Source organism: Myotis nattereri, assembly GCF_964212035.1.
Source record: "Myotis nattereri genome assembly, chromosome: 2".
Classification (NCBI taxonomy): Eukaryota; Metazoa; Chordata; class Mammalia; order Chiroptera; family Vespertilionidae; genus Myotis; species Myotis nattereri.
In genome coordinates, this window is record NC_138076.1 from 16,581,252 (window position 1) to 16,597,614 (window position 16,363).

A 16,363-nucleotide genomic window follows, 5' to 3' on the forward strand; every position below is an offset into this window, starting at 1 on the left:
TTAGGTGTATTAAATGAGGCAGTCTCTCAGTCTGGTGATGATTATAAGGTTAATTGTGTTTGGAACATATCTAAGGTACCTGCAAACCTTAGTTGTCCGGCTTTTCCAATGATATTCTCAGAGTATTTAAATATCTATACCTTCATTTTTCTTTAAAATTTTTTCTAATTTTCAAAAGCTTGAATGAGGGGCATAAAGTAAATGTTAAAATTCTCGTTCATTTTCTTTTGTTCTTGTTCATTTATAATTTAATTGATTAGCTTTTTACTGCATTTTGTATATATTTTAACTCCTGTGTTTTAGATCACTTATCAGAATAAAGTTTGCTTGTAATTAGGAAGGTGACTTTCTGCAGACAAATAAAACATAAAAATGTAGAAAGCCAGATCTTCCAAGCTGTACCACTACATGGTGATTAACAGGAATTAATTAGGAATATATTAATTGAATTGAATATAGCAAAAGAGAGTCATTTAAAACCATATAAAAGAAATTGAAGCAAACCCATACTATTTTCCTTCTTGTGAAAAATATCTATAAATATACATAAGAAGCTCTATAATTTTAAAAGAATAACATACCTTTTTATAGGAGCGGTAATGAAGAAAAACTAATGGCTTTACTGACTCCTCTCAATGTGAATTGCCATGCAAGTGATGGACGAAAGGTAAGTTATTTAAAATATTATCTCCCCCTTCAGTAATTTCTTTTTGCTTTACAGTTAAAATGTTTGAAGTTGGCATATATATGTATGCATATATAGCCGTATTTCCTGGCATCTATTCACTGTAACATAAAATGCTGCTGTATCTGTTATTGGCAGTTGTGACATATTCATTGAGCTGGTGAAGCATGGATCTTAAGCCTGTCTCTTTAAATGTCAGACACTGAAAGTTGTTTGTTAAATGGAACTGCAGTTTTGTAGGTGATTAAAATTATAATAACATATTATTTTCTGTGTATGATCATGGAAACTGGAAATATCTGTTTATGTCCTATTTACCCATTTTTGTTAGGATATATGCATTTTTTATTTCTTATTTGGCAGAAGAAGATTTGTTTACTAGATACCAATACTTTTTCAATTTAAAGCTGAGAAAATGTTGCTAATGATTTTCTTTAGATCTCTGTGACAGCCCTGCTTTTTGTTTATTTTTTTTTATTGGCTAAGTTTTTAACATGGTATATTGACACTATAAAGTCTTCCTTTAAATGGCAGTTAATTTTTTAATGTTAAAAGATTTCTTTTATGTTTTAAAAACCTAAAATATATTTAACATTACACTGCAAATATTGAGGGAAATCATCTTGTGCCTAAAACTTAAAGAATTAATTCCTTTGAGATTATTTATTTTGAAATATGCTATGAAAACTATGAGGATAGAAATAATACATATTTTGCCTTTAAAAATTATTTTTCTGAGTGATGATTTTATGGATTAGAATTATTCAGTTTTCCTTGACTGCTTCCACACTTTTTTTCCATTCTAAAGAAATCCATAGAATAGTGGCACGGATTGAATCCTCGGAATATGTGTTGTTTGTTATTGTATATTATTTCACATGGCCTAATGAGTGTTCCACTTCTCTGGATAATTTGAGGAGAGACTTCTACTTTCATGTAAGATTAAATTATGTATATATAAAACTCTAAACTAGCAGAGATTTACTAAGTACTACTAATAGCTTTGTGGAGATTTTAAACATGATAACTGCTTATTTCCCCTTAAATTTTGAGGGTGCTTTGAGGATTTTAACATTCTTGAGTTACTTTAAAGCTCCAAATTTTGTTTGGATCCTCTCAGTAGATAACGTGACTTTTATCACAGTGCAGTACAGGGCATTTTTTATGAATGGTAAATGCAGCAATATCTTTAGACAGAGCTCTTTATAGAACCCAGCATACTTCAGTTTTCCATAGCCATTTTAATATTGCAGAATTTATGTGCGAATACTACGGCAGGAGTAGATTTCCATCCCAGTCTTACTCTTCCATCTTTACCCTTATACCTTGACAGCCCATTTTGAGCTCAGCAATCCTAATAATTAAGGAGCATGAACACTAATAATTAACAAATTACTTCTTCTCCCTGCCTCCCCCCCTACACAAATATATATAGAGCTCCTTTATCTTTCCTTCTTATCAAAAGAGGATATACTTCCCTCATTCCTTTTAGCTAAAACCAAATTCCTATGGCTCCTTTTCTGAATTACTCAATGGCTTTTACCAGAGTTATTGAATTGTAGTTATTCTTACATGACTTTTTCTTCCACTGATATATTAGCTCTCTTTTGTATTTTGCGTCAGACCAAGCCAGGCACTTTGCATGTAGCAAGACCTTAAGATATGAATATGTTCCCTGATGAGCAGTTTTATTCTCTGAGTGAAAAAAGTCATCCGTTTTCTTTATCATTTAGATAATTAACTCAGAAATATGTGAATAAGGATTTTATATTTTCTATTATATATTATTACTACTATTATTTTATTAATTTATTTTGAGTAATTGTACTAGAGAGGGTGACATGTATTTTAATGTTTAGAACATTTTAAAGAACATGTTGCAAATATTCTACTGAATGATTCATAACATTAATAATGCAATAATTTTTCAAAATGTACTCTTTTTAGATTACCAATTTCCCAAATTAGAAAGTATTAAACAAGCATTTATTAGGTTTTAGTGCATTTCTGCACATAACAAAAATCATTTAAAATTTTCCATTGATATGCAAAATGCAAATAAAATTTCATAATTAAAATTGAATAATGTTTATATTTAAATATTACCCTTGTTTATGGCACAAAGTAGTTCTTACTAAATATACCAGTTGCAGCAAAGCCACAAAGCAGTAAATATTCTGGGTGCTAATAGAGAGTGGGATAAGTTCCCTTAATTATGACATTATCTTTTGTTTTCTCATTAGTGATGTCAATAAAAATGTGTAAGCAAATCTACCTATTAAATTACAAGTCTGATTTATATATTTAATATTTTTTCAATCCATTTGCATGTATTTATCTGGAATTAGGAACTCAGGTTTTATATGAAGAGGATAAATGCACTATACACATATAGTAAGTTAGTCAGATATATAGCTTTATTTCTTGAATTTACATTTTAGGACACAGTGCAGAATCAGATTCATTTTTAGAGGGTTTCTAAATAACTATATTAATGCTTAACTGAGTCCCTGACTGTCTCTGTTTTTACTATGATTCCTGGTTTGCAAATTTAAAAGCCCATGGAAATGTCAATTTTGTAATGTTTTTAGAAAAGAATTGTTCCTTATACATTAACTAGTAGGTGGAGAATTTGCCTAGATATGTGTGGGGGTTTTAGACTTCAGCATTCCTTTCTAATGTAATGCGTGGGATTATACAATGACAGTGTAAATTTTAAATAGTCTCCTAATTCTATTCTGTGACTTCATGATTATCTAATTAGTTAATATGTAAATGTTAATATTTTTATTTCCCATACACATTTGTTTTTCTAACCTATAGAATTCTGAAAATAGTAGAGTATCATTAAGATTTTAAGTAATTTATATTTTTATATTATTCTTTTTTTTTTAATATATTTTATTGATTTTTCACAGAGAGGAAGGGAGAGAGATAGAGTTAGAAACATCGATGAGAGAGAAACATCGATCAGCTGCCTCTTGCACATCCTGTGCCCGCAACCCAGGTACATGCCCTTGACCGGAATCGAACCCGGGACCTCCCAGTCCGCAGGCTGACGCTCTATCCACTGAGCCAAACCGGTTTCGGCTATATTATTCTTTTATTTTACATGTAAATCAAGTGGAACTTGACTACTTTAGAAATTTGCAGTTGTTTATTTTCCCCTAAAGAGCAAAGGCAGATTTTTTTAAAAAAAAAAACTTTGTTCTGCAATGATACTTTTATAGAATTATATACATGTTTTAATGATGGTCACTTTAGAAACATGGGGGCACAGATAAAATTTATTCTTTCTGTGTCTTTTGTCCAGAATGATTAGGTACAACATTCCACAATTATTTTAAATTGCAGTGAAATACAACCAGATCCTTAAGACAGATTGTATTTTCAAACTTAAATTTGTTTTCATTTAATCTTCCTTTACAGTATTTTCTCTCAGATGTTTTTTGTTTATTTGTTTTTGAATATATTTTTATTGATTTCAAAAAGGAAGGGAGAGGGAGAGAGAGAGAAACATCAATAATAAGAGAGAATCATTGACCAGCTGCCTCCTTCATGCCCCCTACATACCGGAAACCCAGGCTTGTGCCCTGACCAGGACTCAAACCGTTACCTCCCGGTGCATAGGTTGATGGTCAATCACCAAGCCACACTGGCTCTGCTCTATCAGATGTTTTATTAGCAATTATACAGATGTTCTGGCCTTGATTGATATGTAAATTTAAGGACGTGGTGGTCTCTTGTTAATATTTGAATACATCTCAGATTATCTTAACATTGAGCCTTCTTCAGAATTCATTTAGGTCCCTCTCTTGTTATTTTCCTTTCCTGGCTGCCTTTATCCTCTTTCAGAATAAATATTCTGAATTTATCAGAATTATAACAGTGAGGAGGTTGGAGTTGGGCATTACTGTACATACTCCTAAATAGGAGTACTATGTATCTTTGCAATGCCTCCTGTTGCTATGATTGTGTGTCAATAAATATTGAATGTAACTGACATTTGGTTGGAACTTTATTTTTATAAAGTATTAAATGTAATTTTTGGTATTTCAGATTTTTTTCTGCTCTTTTCACTCATTTAACCAACATTCAGTACTTATATATGTAGGTTACTCTATAAAGTATCATGGGAGATAAAAATGTGTTTAGTGGTATTGGTTTACAGGGAGTTTAAAAATTGATAGAATGATTAAGACATTATCCAGTACGTTGAAGCTAACACACTAAAAAATGTATGATTCCTTTTGCCTGTAATACAATTATAAAGTGTAGATTTAAGGTGGGGTTTGTTTTCTGGCCCTTTTATTGTCAAAGCATTAGTATTTAGACATGTATGCTCTTCTGTAAGAAACCACAAATTTAGATTAACAGGCAATTGGAAGAACATGATTTAAATTCAGAAAGATTAACTGAAGAGTTTTTTTAAAATGTCATATTTCTACTGTGTAAATCTTTGCTTCCATAAAATAGTTAATAATTTATAAGACTGTGGAAACAGAAAAAAGTAAAGTGTTTAAACACTTTTTAAAATATAGATTAGAAATAAAGTAAAATTTAGTACCATCCCTTGAAGGCATCATAAAAAATTGTGTGATGTAATTAAAAGAGCAAATAGGCTCTGAGGTCAGACAGATTGGGTACTATTCTGTGCTCTTTTATTTTCTAAGTATGTCACTGTGCCTGTACAGTTTTCAGTGTATTCATTCATATGGGAATAATCATCCCATTCCACAAAGCATTTGAGAGGATTAAGTAAAATAATGTGATTATTGTATACAATTTGTAGCACATGGTAGAACCTCAGTAAATTAGGTTCCTACTCCCTTGATACATTTTTGAAGCTTTTGAACATATTTATAATGGACACCTACATACTTTTGAGTACTCTAGTGTTCCCCACTTAAACTGTCTTTATTATCTAAGCTCAGTCCCAGGTAGCATTTGGATAAAATGAGGTTAGCAGGTAATTTACAAAGCATATAATTGAATTAATTATTTTGGAGCTTAGCCATTGTCCCCTCACCACCCAACATCTCATTGAATTAATAAATTTTTTTAAATTAGCAGCTTATAAATTCAGAAATATGTTCTTGAGCTATATATTTTTTAATAAGAACATACTTATTAAAATTAATATCTGGCTGAAAATAATGCTTCGGTATCCATTTAAATTCCAAAGCACATCCATGAAGCACAGAGAACATATGGGATTAGGTAACTTTTTGTATTTATATTTAAACTTAGGTTTATATACATTTGTCATATTGTAATACAGTATTATTGGTTAACAGCTCTCTCCTTCAGTGTAAATCTTCTTTGAATATCATGTTTGACCAGCATTTTAACAGTCTTTCTATGAGAGATTGTTATTTTGAAGAGCGCTCAATGAATTGCACCTCTCATTATTTATGCCCTTATCTAGTCCTCTCCTACACAGACTCTGACTAACCCGAGGGCTGCTTTGACAAATAAAATAAAGCAGAAGTGTTGCTATGCCATTTCCAGGACTAGCCCCTGAATTGGTGTGGCGGCTGCCAGTTTCTTGCTTTTGGAATGCTCTATCTTGGAACCCAGCTGCCATGCCATGAGGCAGCCCAAGCAGCCATGTGGAGAAGTCCATATGGAGAACTAAGGCCTCTAACCAGAGACCCACCTGAGCTCAGTGAGGCTTCTCAGTGAACCTAACCAGCCAGGGGTCCCAGACATCCTGGCCTCTGCTTGAACTCCCAGTCCAGCCTCCAGGTGACATAAGCCATCCTAGCACCCTAGGGTAATACTGCCCAGGTAATTTGGAAGGTGGTTTGTTATCTAATAATAGATAACTAAATTACCTCTAGTCTGAGAAAATGTAATTCAGTCAATGCTTATTATCTGTTGCATCATTTCTCAGGTGGGTTACTGGAAGTGGTTCTTTCATAGCTCCTTGGGAAAATAGTGAAGATCTATACTAATAAAAGGGTAATATGCTAATTAGATCAGATAGACTGGACGTCTTCTGGACTTCATTCCAGACGTCCTTCCAGACAAAACCATGGTGGCAGAGGCTGAGGCAGAGATGGTTTGGGGTGATCAGGCAGGCAGTGGAGCAGTTAGGGGCTATCAGACCAGCAGGGGAGCAAGTTAGGGGAGATCAGGACGGGAGGGGAACAAGTTAGGGATGATCAGGCCAACAGTTAGAGGTGGTTAGGGGCAATCAGCCCAGCAGGCAGAGGCGGTTAGGGGCTATCAGGCAGGCAGGCAGAGAGGTTAGGGGCGATCAGACAGGCATACAGGCAAGCGGTTAGGAGCCAGCAGTCCCAGATTGCGAGAGAGATATCCGACTGCTGGTTTAGTGGGATCAGGCTTAAACCAGCAGTTGGACATCCCCCAAGAGGTCCCTGATTGGAGAGGGTGCAGGCCAGCTGAGGGGACCCCCCCCCCCTCAGTGCATGAATTTCATGCACCGGGGATCTAGTTTCAAAATAAGACCCCAAACATTATTTTAGATATGTCCAATTGCATCTTTTGGGATTGTGGTGTTATGGGAAAAAGCAGGAGCTTGAAAGTTAAAGACCATTTTGAGTTAATATTGTTATTAGCTATGTGATCATGGCAAATTTTATTTTATCTCTGAGTTCTGAATTTTTTTTAGCCTAAAAAATAACAGTTTCGGCCACATTAGTTCTAAGATACCTTTCAACTCTTAACATTTTAAGATTATAATGCATTTTATAATTTACTAGAGGCCCAGTGCATGAAAATTCATACACTGGAGGGGGCTTCCCTCAGCCTAGCCTGCTCCCTCTCACAATCCGGGAGCCCTCAGGGATGGGAGGCGACCCAGTGTTCAGGGGAAGGCAACGCCCCATCACACCTCTGCTGCTGCCACTGCCGGCAGTGCAAGCCTCAGCTGGCCTTGGTTACCTGAGCCTCAGGCGGCCCTGGGCAGCTAGGCAGCCGCCATCCGAGGCTTGCCTGTGCCTCTGGCTGGTCCTGGGCAGCTGCCACCCTGGCAGGGCTGAGGGCACTGGGCGCCACCATCTTTGAGGGCGCAGCAGTCAATTAGCATATTCCCTCCTTATTGGCTGTGGGTGCCGCCATCTTTGTGACGGCGTGAGAGTCAATTAGCATATTCCCACTTTATTAGATAGGATTAGAGGCCCGGTGCACAAATTTGTGCACCAGTGGGGTCCCTGGGCCTGGCCTGCGGGATCGGGCCGAAATCAGCTCTCAAACATCCCCTGAGGGGTCCCGGATTACAAAAGGGCACAGGCCAGGCCGAGGGACCCCACCAGTGCACGATCGGGGCTGGGGAGGGATGTGGGAGATTGGCCAGCCGGGGAGGGACCGTGGGAGTGCTCCAGGGCATGTCTGGCCCATCTCGCTCAGTCCCAATCAGCCAGCCCAGCAGCAAGCTAACCTACTGGTCAGAGCATCTGCCCCCTAACGTGATCAGTGCACATCAAATAGCGACTGGTTGACTGATCGACTATCTGCCCCCTGGTAGTCAGTGCATGTCATAGCAAGCGGTTGAGTGGCCTTAGCATATCATTAGCATATTACGCTTTGATTGGTTGAATGGATGACTGGACACTTAGCATATTAGGCTTTTATTATATAGGTGTTTTTTTTTATCAGTTAGTAGTAATTACCATAATATATAATTGGAATATTTAAGAGCCCATAGAGTCACACTAGTAAAAGTCTCCTGGTAGCTCTAATAAAGTTTATATGGAACATTTTTCTCCTTTAAGAAAGTGTGGGCACATGCCTGGCTCCCTATGGCCTTTAGTGGCCTATAGCATCATCCTCTGTTCTTGCCAAATCTTGGTAGCTAAAAGGTCATACCATATTCTAATTTTCAACTTTCATAGACCATACTTCAGATGTTACTTGGGATTACAAGAAGGTCGAAATGCAGTAACTCTGCATTAGGGAACTCTTCAAGTGCTTTAGATTTAATTATATATCTAATCACTTCACATCTTTAAGGAATATCTTGCTGAGTGGTGCATGTCTTACTATATTGCAGAAATCCCTTGGAGCAAGTTTTCTTGCCTACTTATGTTGGGATGTATTGTATAAAATCTTTATGCTTATGTATATTCATTTTATAACAATAAGGCCTTGAAAATGTCTTTTTTTTATTTTTCATTAGGGAATCACGTCTACGAAAACAGTCTCTATTTTGTCAAGCATGACATTTCTGCTAGTGAGGGTAATTAGTACCCGTGCCAACAGTGCTCTCTTTGAGAAAAGAATTTCTAGTAGAAAGAGACCATAGTGTTAAAAAGTAGGTGGTAAAACTTAGGAGTTCATTTTAGTTCTGCTTAGCCACCCTCCTCCTAACTGTGGTTTCTCCTACACTCATATCCAAAGAGAACAAGTTTCTTGCATTCTGAGTTTATAGTTGAGGTATAGAAAATAACTACGTCATTTTGCTGTGTGTGTGATTCGTTGTTAAATTTGATTTAGAGGCCAAATTACAAAAATGACACTTTTGAATCTCTTTTTAAAATTGTAACAATCTACGTTTAAAGGTACTTTTTTTGTTTCTACAAGTAAAATCTTAATAGGGTAGGGTAGATTATAACTGCAGCAGTAGCTTGAAAAATATTCATGTGGTTGAGTGGCAAGAGAATAGGAGGATCAGGAAGAAACATACTAAGTGGCCTCAGTGGCATTGCTGCTGTCCTAGTGCTTCAGGTGAGTGGGAATGGGTGCTGGGTGATTTATATATATATATATATATATATATATATATATATATATATATATATATCCTATCTAATAATAGACAAACATAGTAATTAACGGTACCTCCAACACGCTTCCCATGGGCTATTCAGGGCGATATGCAAATTAACTGCCAACCAAGATGGCGGCCGGCAGCCAGGCAGCTGAAGCGAACAGGAGGCTTGCTTGCTCCAGTGATGGAGGAAGCCAAGGTTCCCCGCCTGCCACTGCCGGCCTCTGAGCTGCACTCTAAGAAACAATGTTGCAATTATAGAAGCTAAATAAACCCCAGAAACCTGCTTTCAGCCAGTCGGCCTCGGAGCTGGAGCTGCAACAGTGTTTCAATTATAGAAGCCAAACAAACCCAGATACCTGCTTTCAGCAGCCGAGGTCTCAGAGCTGGTGCCAAGCCTCAGAGCTAAAGCTGGCTCTCAGCTCCAGTGACAGCCATAGAAAGTAAATAAATCCCAGAATAAAAAAAAGAAAAAAAGGAGAGGTTGGGAGCTTCAGTCACCCACCAGCCTGAAAATGGCCCTCAGCCCCTCACCCAGACCGGCCAGACACCCCAGTGGGGACCCCCACCCTGAAGGGAGTGTGACCAGCTGCAAACAGCCATCATCCCCTCATCCATGCTGGCCAGGCACCCAAGCGGGACCCCCACCCTGATCCGGGACACCCTTCAGGGCAAACCAGCCGGCTCCCACCTGTGCACCAGGCCTCTATCCTATATAGTAAAAGGGTAATATGCAAACTGACCCTAACAGCAGAAAGACTGGGACTGACTGGTCACTATGACACACACTGACCACCAGGGGGCAGACACTCAATGCAGAAGCTGTCCTCTGGTGGTCAGGGCGCTCTCACATGGGAGGAGCTCTGCTCAGCCACAAGCCAGGCTGATGGCTGCCAGTACAGCGGTGGTGGTGGGAGCCTCTCCTGCCTCCTCAGCAGCACTAAGGATGTCCGACTGCAGTTTAGGCCCACTCCTCGCTGGCAAGTGGACATCCCCCGAGGGCTGCCGGGCTGCCAGAGGGATGTCTGATTGCCATCTTAGGCCCAATCCCCCGGGGAGCGGGCCTAAGCCAGCAGGTGGTCATCCCCTAAGGGGTCCCAGACTGCGAGAGGGCACAGGCCGGGCTGAGGGACCCCCCTCCCCAAGTGCACAAATTTTTGTGCACCGGGCCACTTAGAGAGAGAGAGAGAGAGAGACAGAGAGAGAGAAACATCAGTGATGAAAGAGAATCATTGATCAGCTGCCTCCTGCACGCCCCACACTGGGCATCGAGACCACAGCCAAGTCATGTGCCCTGACTGGGAATCGAACCGTGACCTCCTGGTTCATAGGTCAGTGCTCAACCACTGAACCACACCAACCAGGCCCTGGTGATATATTTTTATTTATCAATTATTAAATGATAAAGAGATTTAAAAATACTCCTATAATGATTATTATTTGATTATGATTTCTTTAGCTTAAACTGTTCAGTTAACATTAGTTGACAGTATTTTGAAAAAAACTCTTAAATGTTTTTAGTAAAGGGTGAATCTTACTGAGTAAAAAGGCTTACTTAGGTACAAAGAAAAGTCTGATCTCAGAAACTCTTCTGGCCTGGTGAGAAGCAGAAAAAGTGAAGATTTGGGATTTAAGACTTTGAAGCTATCTGTAGCTTTGAATTAGCATTATTAAGAACAGTGGTTTGGCAGTAATACAAAACCAACATAAACTGTTGACTTCTTAATTCATTGTTTACCAGTTGTATGGTGCTCAGGCTGGGATACAGTAGACTGGGTGGCTTAACAGAAACTTATTTCTCTGGGAAGTCCAAGGGTAAGGTTTCAGCATGGTCAATTTCTGATGAGGGGCTCTTGTCCTGGCTTATGGAGAGAAAGCAAGCTCTGGGGTGTCTCTTCTTTATAAGGACACCACTCCCTTTATTATAAGGGAGGCCACCTAAAGGCCCTCTCCAAATAGCATCACACTGAGGGTTAGGGCTCAGCTTACGAGTTCAGGGGACTGGGTGACAAACATTATCACACTTGCTTATTTTTGTATCACTACCTTTTTTTTTCTTTCTTTTTAACGAAGTATAATTGCCCAGGAAGCCTACTTCTTCCCCTCTCTACATCATATGCATATTTATCCATTCACTCATTTGTTCAATTAGAATTATAAGAGGAAATTTCTAAAAGCATCAAGAATTTTCATAATATTCTATTGTTTTAAAAAAAAGACTGTTTTCAGTGACTAAGAAAACATCTTTCTTCACTAATAATGGCATCAATAGTAAAACTTTAAAAACACCATACGTACCTTGCATAATTTTTTGAAATGCATATTTGGGTAGCCAAATTAGTAAGTTTGGAAATAGATTAATTCTAACTATACTATATTTCATATATTGGTTTTCCTTTTGTTAAGATATTTAATTTTTTAATAGTAACATGATATATCCTACTCTGAATACGATAATGTCTATTAAACTAATCTTTTAGTTTCAGAGAGGGTTCGAAACCTGTAAGATTGGGGGAGGGACCTGTGGACAGGGAGCAGAGCTAGAGATCTCTGTTCCTTTCTACCTTTGGCTCCTGAATTCACATATGCAAACCCAGAAACAACAAGGACTTCGTCACTGAAGGAACATGACGTGACAACGTATCTCAAAAGTCCTAGAGGTCTTAGCCACATTGAAATCAACTAAAGGAATTTACCATTCTCCCTCTTTACACAGTTAAAAGAGCTATCTAATGATCCAAGGTGAAATGATTCTTTATGATTCTTTCATAAATAATCTTTAAGTGCCTGTCAGTGTAACGTGTTTCCTGTTTCAAGAACAAGTTATTTGTTGAACATTAGTTAGAATCTTGGATGTTTAGATTTGAAACCTAAGATTATAAATATTAATTATGAAAAGGAATTCCTGTGAGGTTTAGGTAGTGTGAATACTTTTCTTCTTAAAGTATAAAACATCATGTTACATCAGACCAAGAAACCTGGTTTCCATAAAGTATGCCAGCTGTTTCTCATTAAACAATGCAAAATTAATGTTGCACCCTCTGAGAGTGCTAAGCATTTTTTTCCATACAAACCCTAAGAGAACATGCTAGAAACTCATTTTCATGCATACATTTCAATTTTTCTGCTGATTATGAGGCTGGAAAAGAGAAACAAATTTCTGGCTGTTGAAGAATCCCCTTGGAGTTTCCACAATGATAATATTAAGTTAAAATTGAATTAAGTTGGTATTCAGAGTGTTATTCTCACAGAGATTACCCTGTGGATTTCCCATTCTTTTTGTTTGTTCATTTTCTTCTTCTTTTTCTCTTCCCAGTACATGCACTTGATATAAAGATAGTCTTTGCCCTGACCGATGTGGTTCAGTTTGTTGGGTGTCATCCTGTGCATGGAAAGGTTGCCAATTCGATTCCTAGTCAGGACACACATGTTGCAGGCTGGATCCTCAGTAGAGCGTGCAAGAGACAGCCAATCAATGTTTTGCTCTCACATCGATGTTTCTCTTCCTTTGTTTTCCTCTTTCTAACAAATCAATAAAAATATATTTAAGAAAAGATTAAGTCCTTTACATTATCACTTTAAAAATAAATTTTTACTATAGAAGGCAGTTGAAGTATAGAAATATTGCTTTATATTTCATAAATTCAACAAATTTACAAATGCTTTAGATCCCTTTCTAAAGATGACCATATATGTTACTTTGAAAGCACATTCTTTCTGGGGCTGTAAAATGTCAAGCATTAGTGTACCTCTGGTCACGTCTATGTAGAATTCAGAAAAACTCTTTTGGAAGAGGACAGTATTGGAACCTTCACTGTGATAACTCTGACAGACAGTTAACTGTATTATCTGGCTCTATTTGAACACTTTTTTAAATGAGAGCGCACTTGTTTGTACCAAACCATATGTGGATTTAGTGTTGAATTTAGGGTTTCACACTTTAAGGAGGGATGGTAGGTAGGAAGTTAGTCTATGTAAAGCAGTTGAGACAGCTGGACATCTTGAGTTCAAAAAAGAGACCGCATGACTATGTGTTAGAGATAGGTAGAAAAATCCTGCACTGGGAAAGAGGCAGATAAATTATCTTCTCCAATTTCAGTATTTTTCTATTCTTCCTTGTCCTCCAATATTTACTGTTTTAAACAATTTCTATTGTTGTTAAGAAGTTATACATGTCTAGGGTGCTCATCCAGTGGTATGAACACACTGATTATTGACAGCATTTGACATGTGGTACCCTGTGGATCAGCAAGCTAACTAAGGTGGTCAGAACTACTAAGGCAATCCTGCCACCAAAAATAACTCTTCCTGCCACTTAGCCGTACTAGGGCATTTCTAAACATCCTATCCAGAATGCCCAGCCAAAGGAAAAGGAAGAGGGTGAGGGAGAGTGCTGAGGTCAGACTGTCTGGGTTTGATCTCTGAATCTGCTAACTTACTGTATTAATCCCCGTATGCCTCAGTTTCCTCATTTGTTATGTGGAGATACTAATAGTTTCTAGCTCTGGTAGCAGTTGTACAAAGTAAACAAGTTAATACATATAATACACTCTGAATAGTATTTGTTACATAGGAAGTACCCACAATATTTTGCTATTATTTTCAAAAAAAATACTTTGTATTTTCAAAATGTTTTTGTATTTTCTACTTCATTTTAGCCTGAAAATAACTATGTGAGGAAGCCAAATACTGTTGTCACCCAACTCTCCCCATTACAGAGATTGTGACTTAAAAATATTAAACACTCTTAAGTAAATGAGTAGTATCGTGTCTATTCATGAATAGTACTAATAGAGTCCACTGACATGAGACCATATCTATGGTTAGGTGTGGTTAGCACTAGGCACTGTGCTTTAGTAAACAGTTGACCAAGAGGCCAAGGACTAGAGGAAAAGATTCATAATAGGAAATAAAACTTTATTATAAGAGGATCTAGTAATGTATTATCTGTAGAAAAAAAACAAGTTAAAGAAGACATTATTTGTAAGAAAGTTGTGAATAAAATATCTTTTTAAAAATTTATTTCTTCTTTGGCTCATTAATTTTATTTTCCAGATGTAGTTTCTCTTTTAAATTATTTTTATAATAGCCCAAGAGTTGAGAAACTTCAAGGATATTGTCTAATCTTCATTATGGTACTACTGAAAATATCCCTTCAAAATATAGGCAGCAGTCATGAGATAAATTTATTTCCATGCACTCATGCCCATATTGATTCCTTAGCTTTTAATTTATCTTGATTCTGATTTAAGTATCACTGTCTCAAAGAAATTCTTAAATTGATCATGTCTCTGTATCTAAAAGAAATTTAATAAGCTCTGATAATGTGGTTATATTTTCTTTGGAATTTTGTATTAATGGCAAATATATTATTTTATGTGTAGAAGGGAAACATTGATGTATCTCAACCAAATAAATTTGAAAGAGATGTTTTGTTAAGTTAGCCAGAACAGAGATGGAACAACCTACATGTCCATTGGTAGGTAATGGGCAAATAATTACGGCTCTTCCCTGGCTGGTGTGGCTCAGTTGGTTGAGCATCGTCGCCTCCACAAAAAGATTGCCAGTTCGATTCCTGGTCAGGGCTTGTCTCTCACATCTCTCTTTTCTCTCCCCCCCCCCCCCCCTAATATCAACAAAAATGTATTTTAAAAAATAATAATTGCTATCCACCATAAGTACTATCCTATGAAATATTCAAGTTTCATTTGAAGGAGGAAAATTAACTTCCTTATTACATAAAATACAAGAAGATATAGGCACAAGTTAAATAATCACAAGAAAAGGGAACTAACAGTTTCTTCAACAAGGAAGTATTATGAAAAAAAAACAAGCAAAAAGGATGAAGACTGTTGAAGGCACAATATCCAAATGTATTGATCTTGACCAGCAAACCAACTTTAAAAGTTTTTGAGGTAATCAGGAAATTTGAATATTGACATGGGCATTAGATGATAACCAAGGATTACACTCTTCTCTTAGATGTAATAAAAATATTAGGGGTTTTGAAAGAAAATGCCTATAATTTTTAGAGGCACCTACAAAAGTATGTAGGTTACTGTGTCTTGAATTTGCTTTGGAATACTTCAGTGGTGAAAAGAAAAGATAAAAGTGATAGCAGAAGCCCAGTGTAACAAAGTCTTAATAATCAATGTATGTTGAATCTGGTTGATGAGCACATGAGTGTTCAAGTGCTGAGAAGATCATGAAGTTTTATCTTATGAAACCACTAGCGGCCCGATGCACGAAAATTGTGCAAGGGGCTCGGTCCTCGCAGCCCCCCCCCCCCACCTCCCTGCCCTGCCCCTTGCCCACTGGTTGTCTGGAAGGTCGTTCCACCGTTGGGTCTAATTAGCATATTAGCTCTTTATTATTTAGGATTTGGTAATTTTAACTGTAGAGCAGGAGTCTGGAGGAAAAATTTGAATAGCATGTTATATTATTGAGCTTGTATGGAACTGAAAAAAAACTACATTTGAGTCTTATTTAAGAATTGAATTGTTAGATAGAAAGAGTAGTACCTTTTGTTACCTCTTGAGTCGATTCCTAATAGGTTTCTTCTCCCAATTTGGTAAAGTAATAATAAGTCTTGCCTTATTCCAAATGCATGTGTACCCTTGCACATGTGTACCCACACACAGGCACACACAATTTTCTGACTTGAGAGTGCTCTAGAAACCAAGAAACTCATCTAGCATTAAGTCTGGCTAGGTCGGGTAACCAACCGTTTCAGTTTGCATGGGTTTCCTGGGACCAGGAAAGTCCTCAGCAAACCAGCATTAGTTGGTCACCCTAGTCTGAAAAATCCCAGAGGGTATGATTTATTTCAAACTGAATCTCCATCTTAAAGAAAACCAAACTACACAATACACCATGAGGTTAGACAGCTCTCTGATGACTTACATCATGATGGCTTCACGGTTATGGTTTGTCCTTTCCTAGGG

General features: G+C 37.4%; 1 protein-coding gene across 1 annotated transcript in view; it reads left to right on the forward strand.

Moving 5' to 3' along the window:
• Positions 1-16,363, forward strand: part of TNKS (tankyrase) — a gene marked incomplete at its 5' end in the record, with an annotated part of 143,366 nt that overhangs the window by 74,577 nt on the left and 52,426 nt on the right. Inside the window, one exon of the mRNA XM_081081292.1 lies at positions 592-667. Within this exon, the coding sequence (XP_080937418.1) occupies positions 592-667 (76 nt within the window). The remainder of the gene's footprint in view (positions 1-591; positions 668-16,363) is intronic.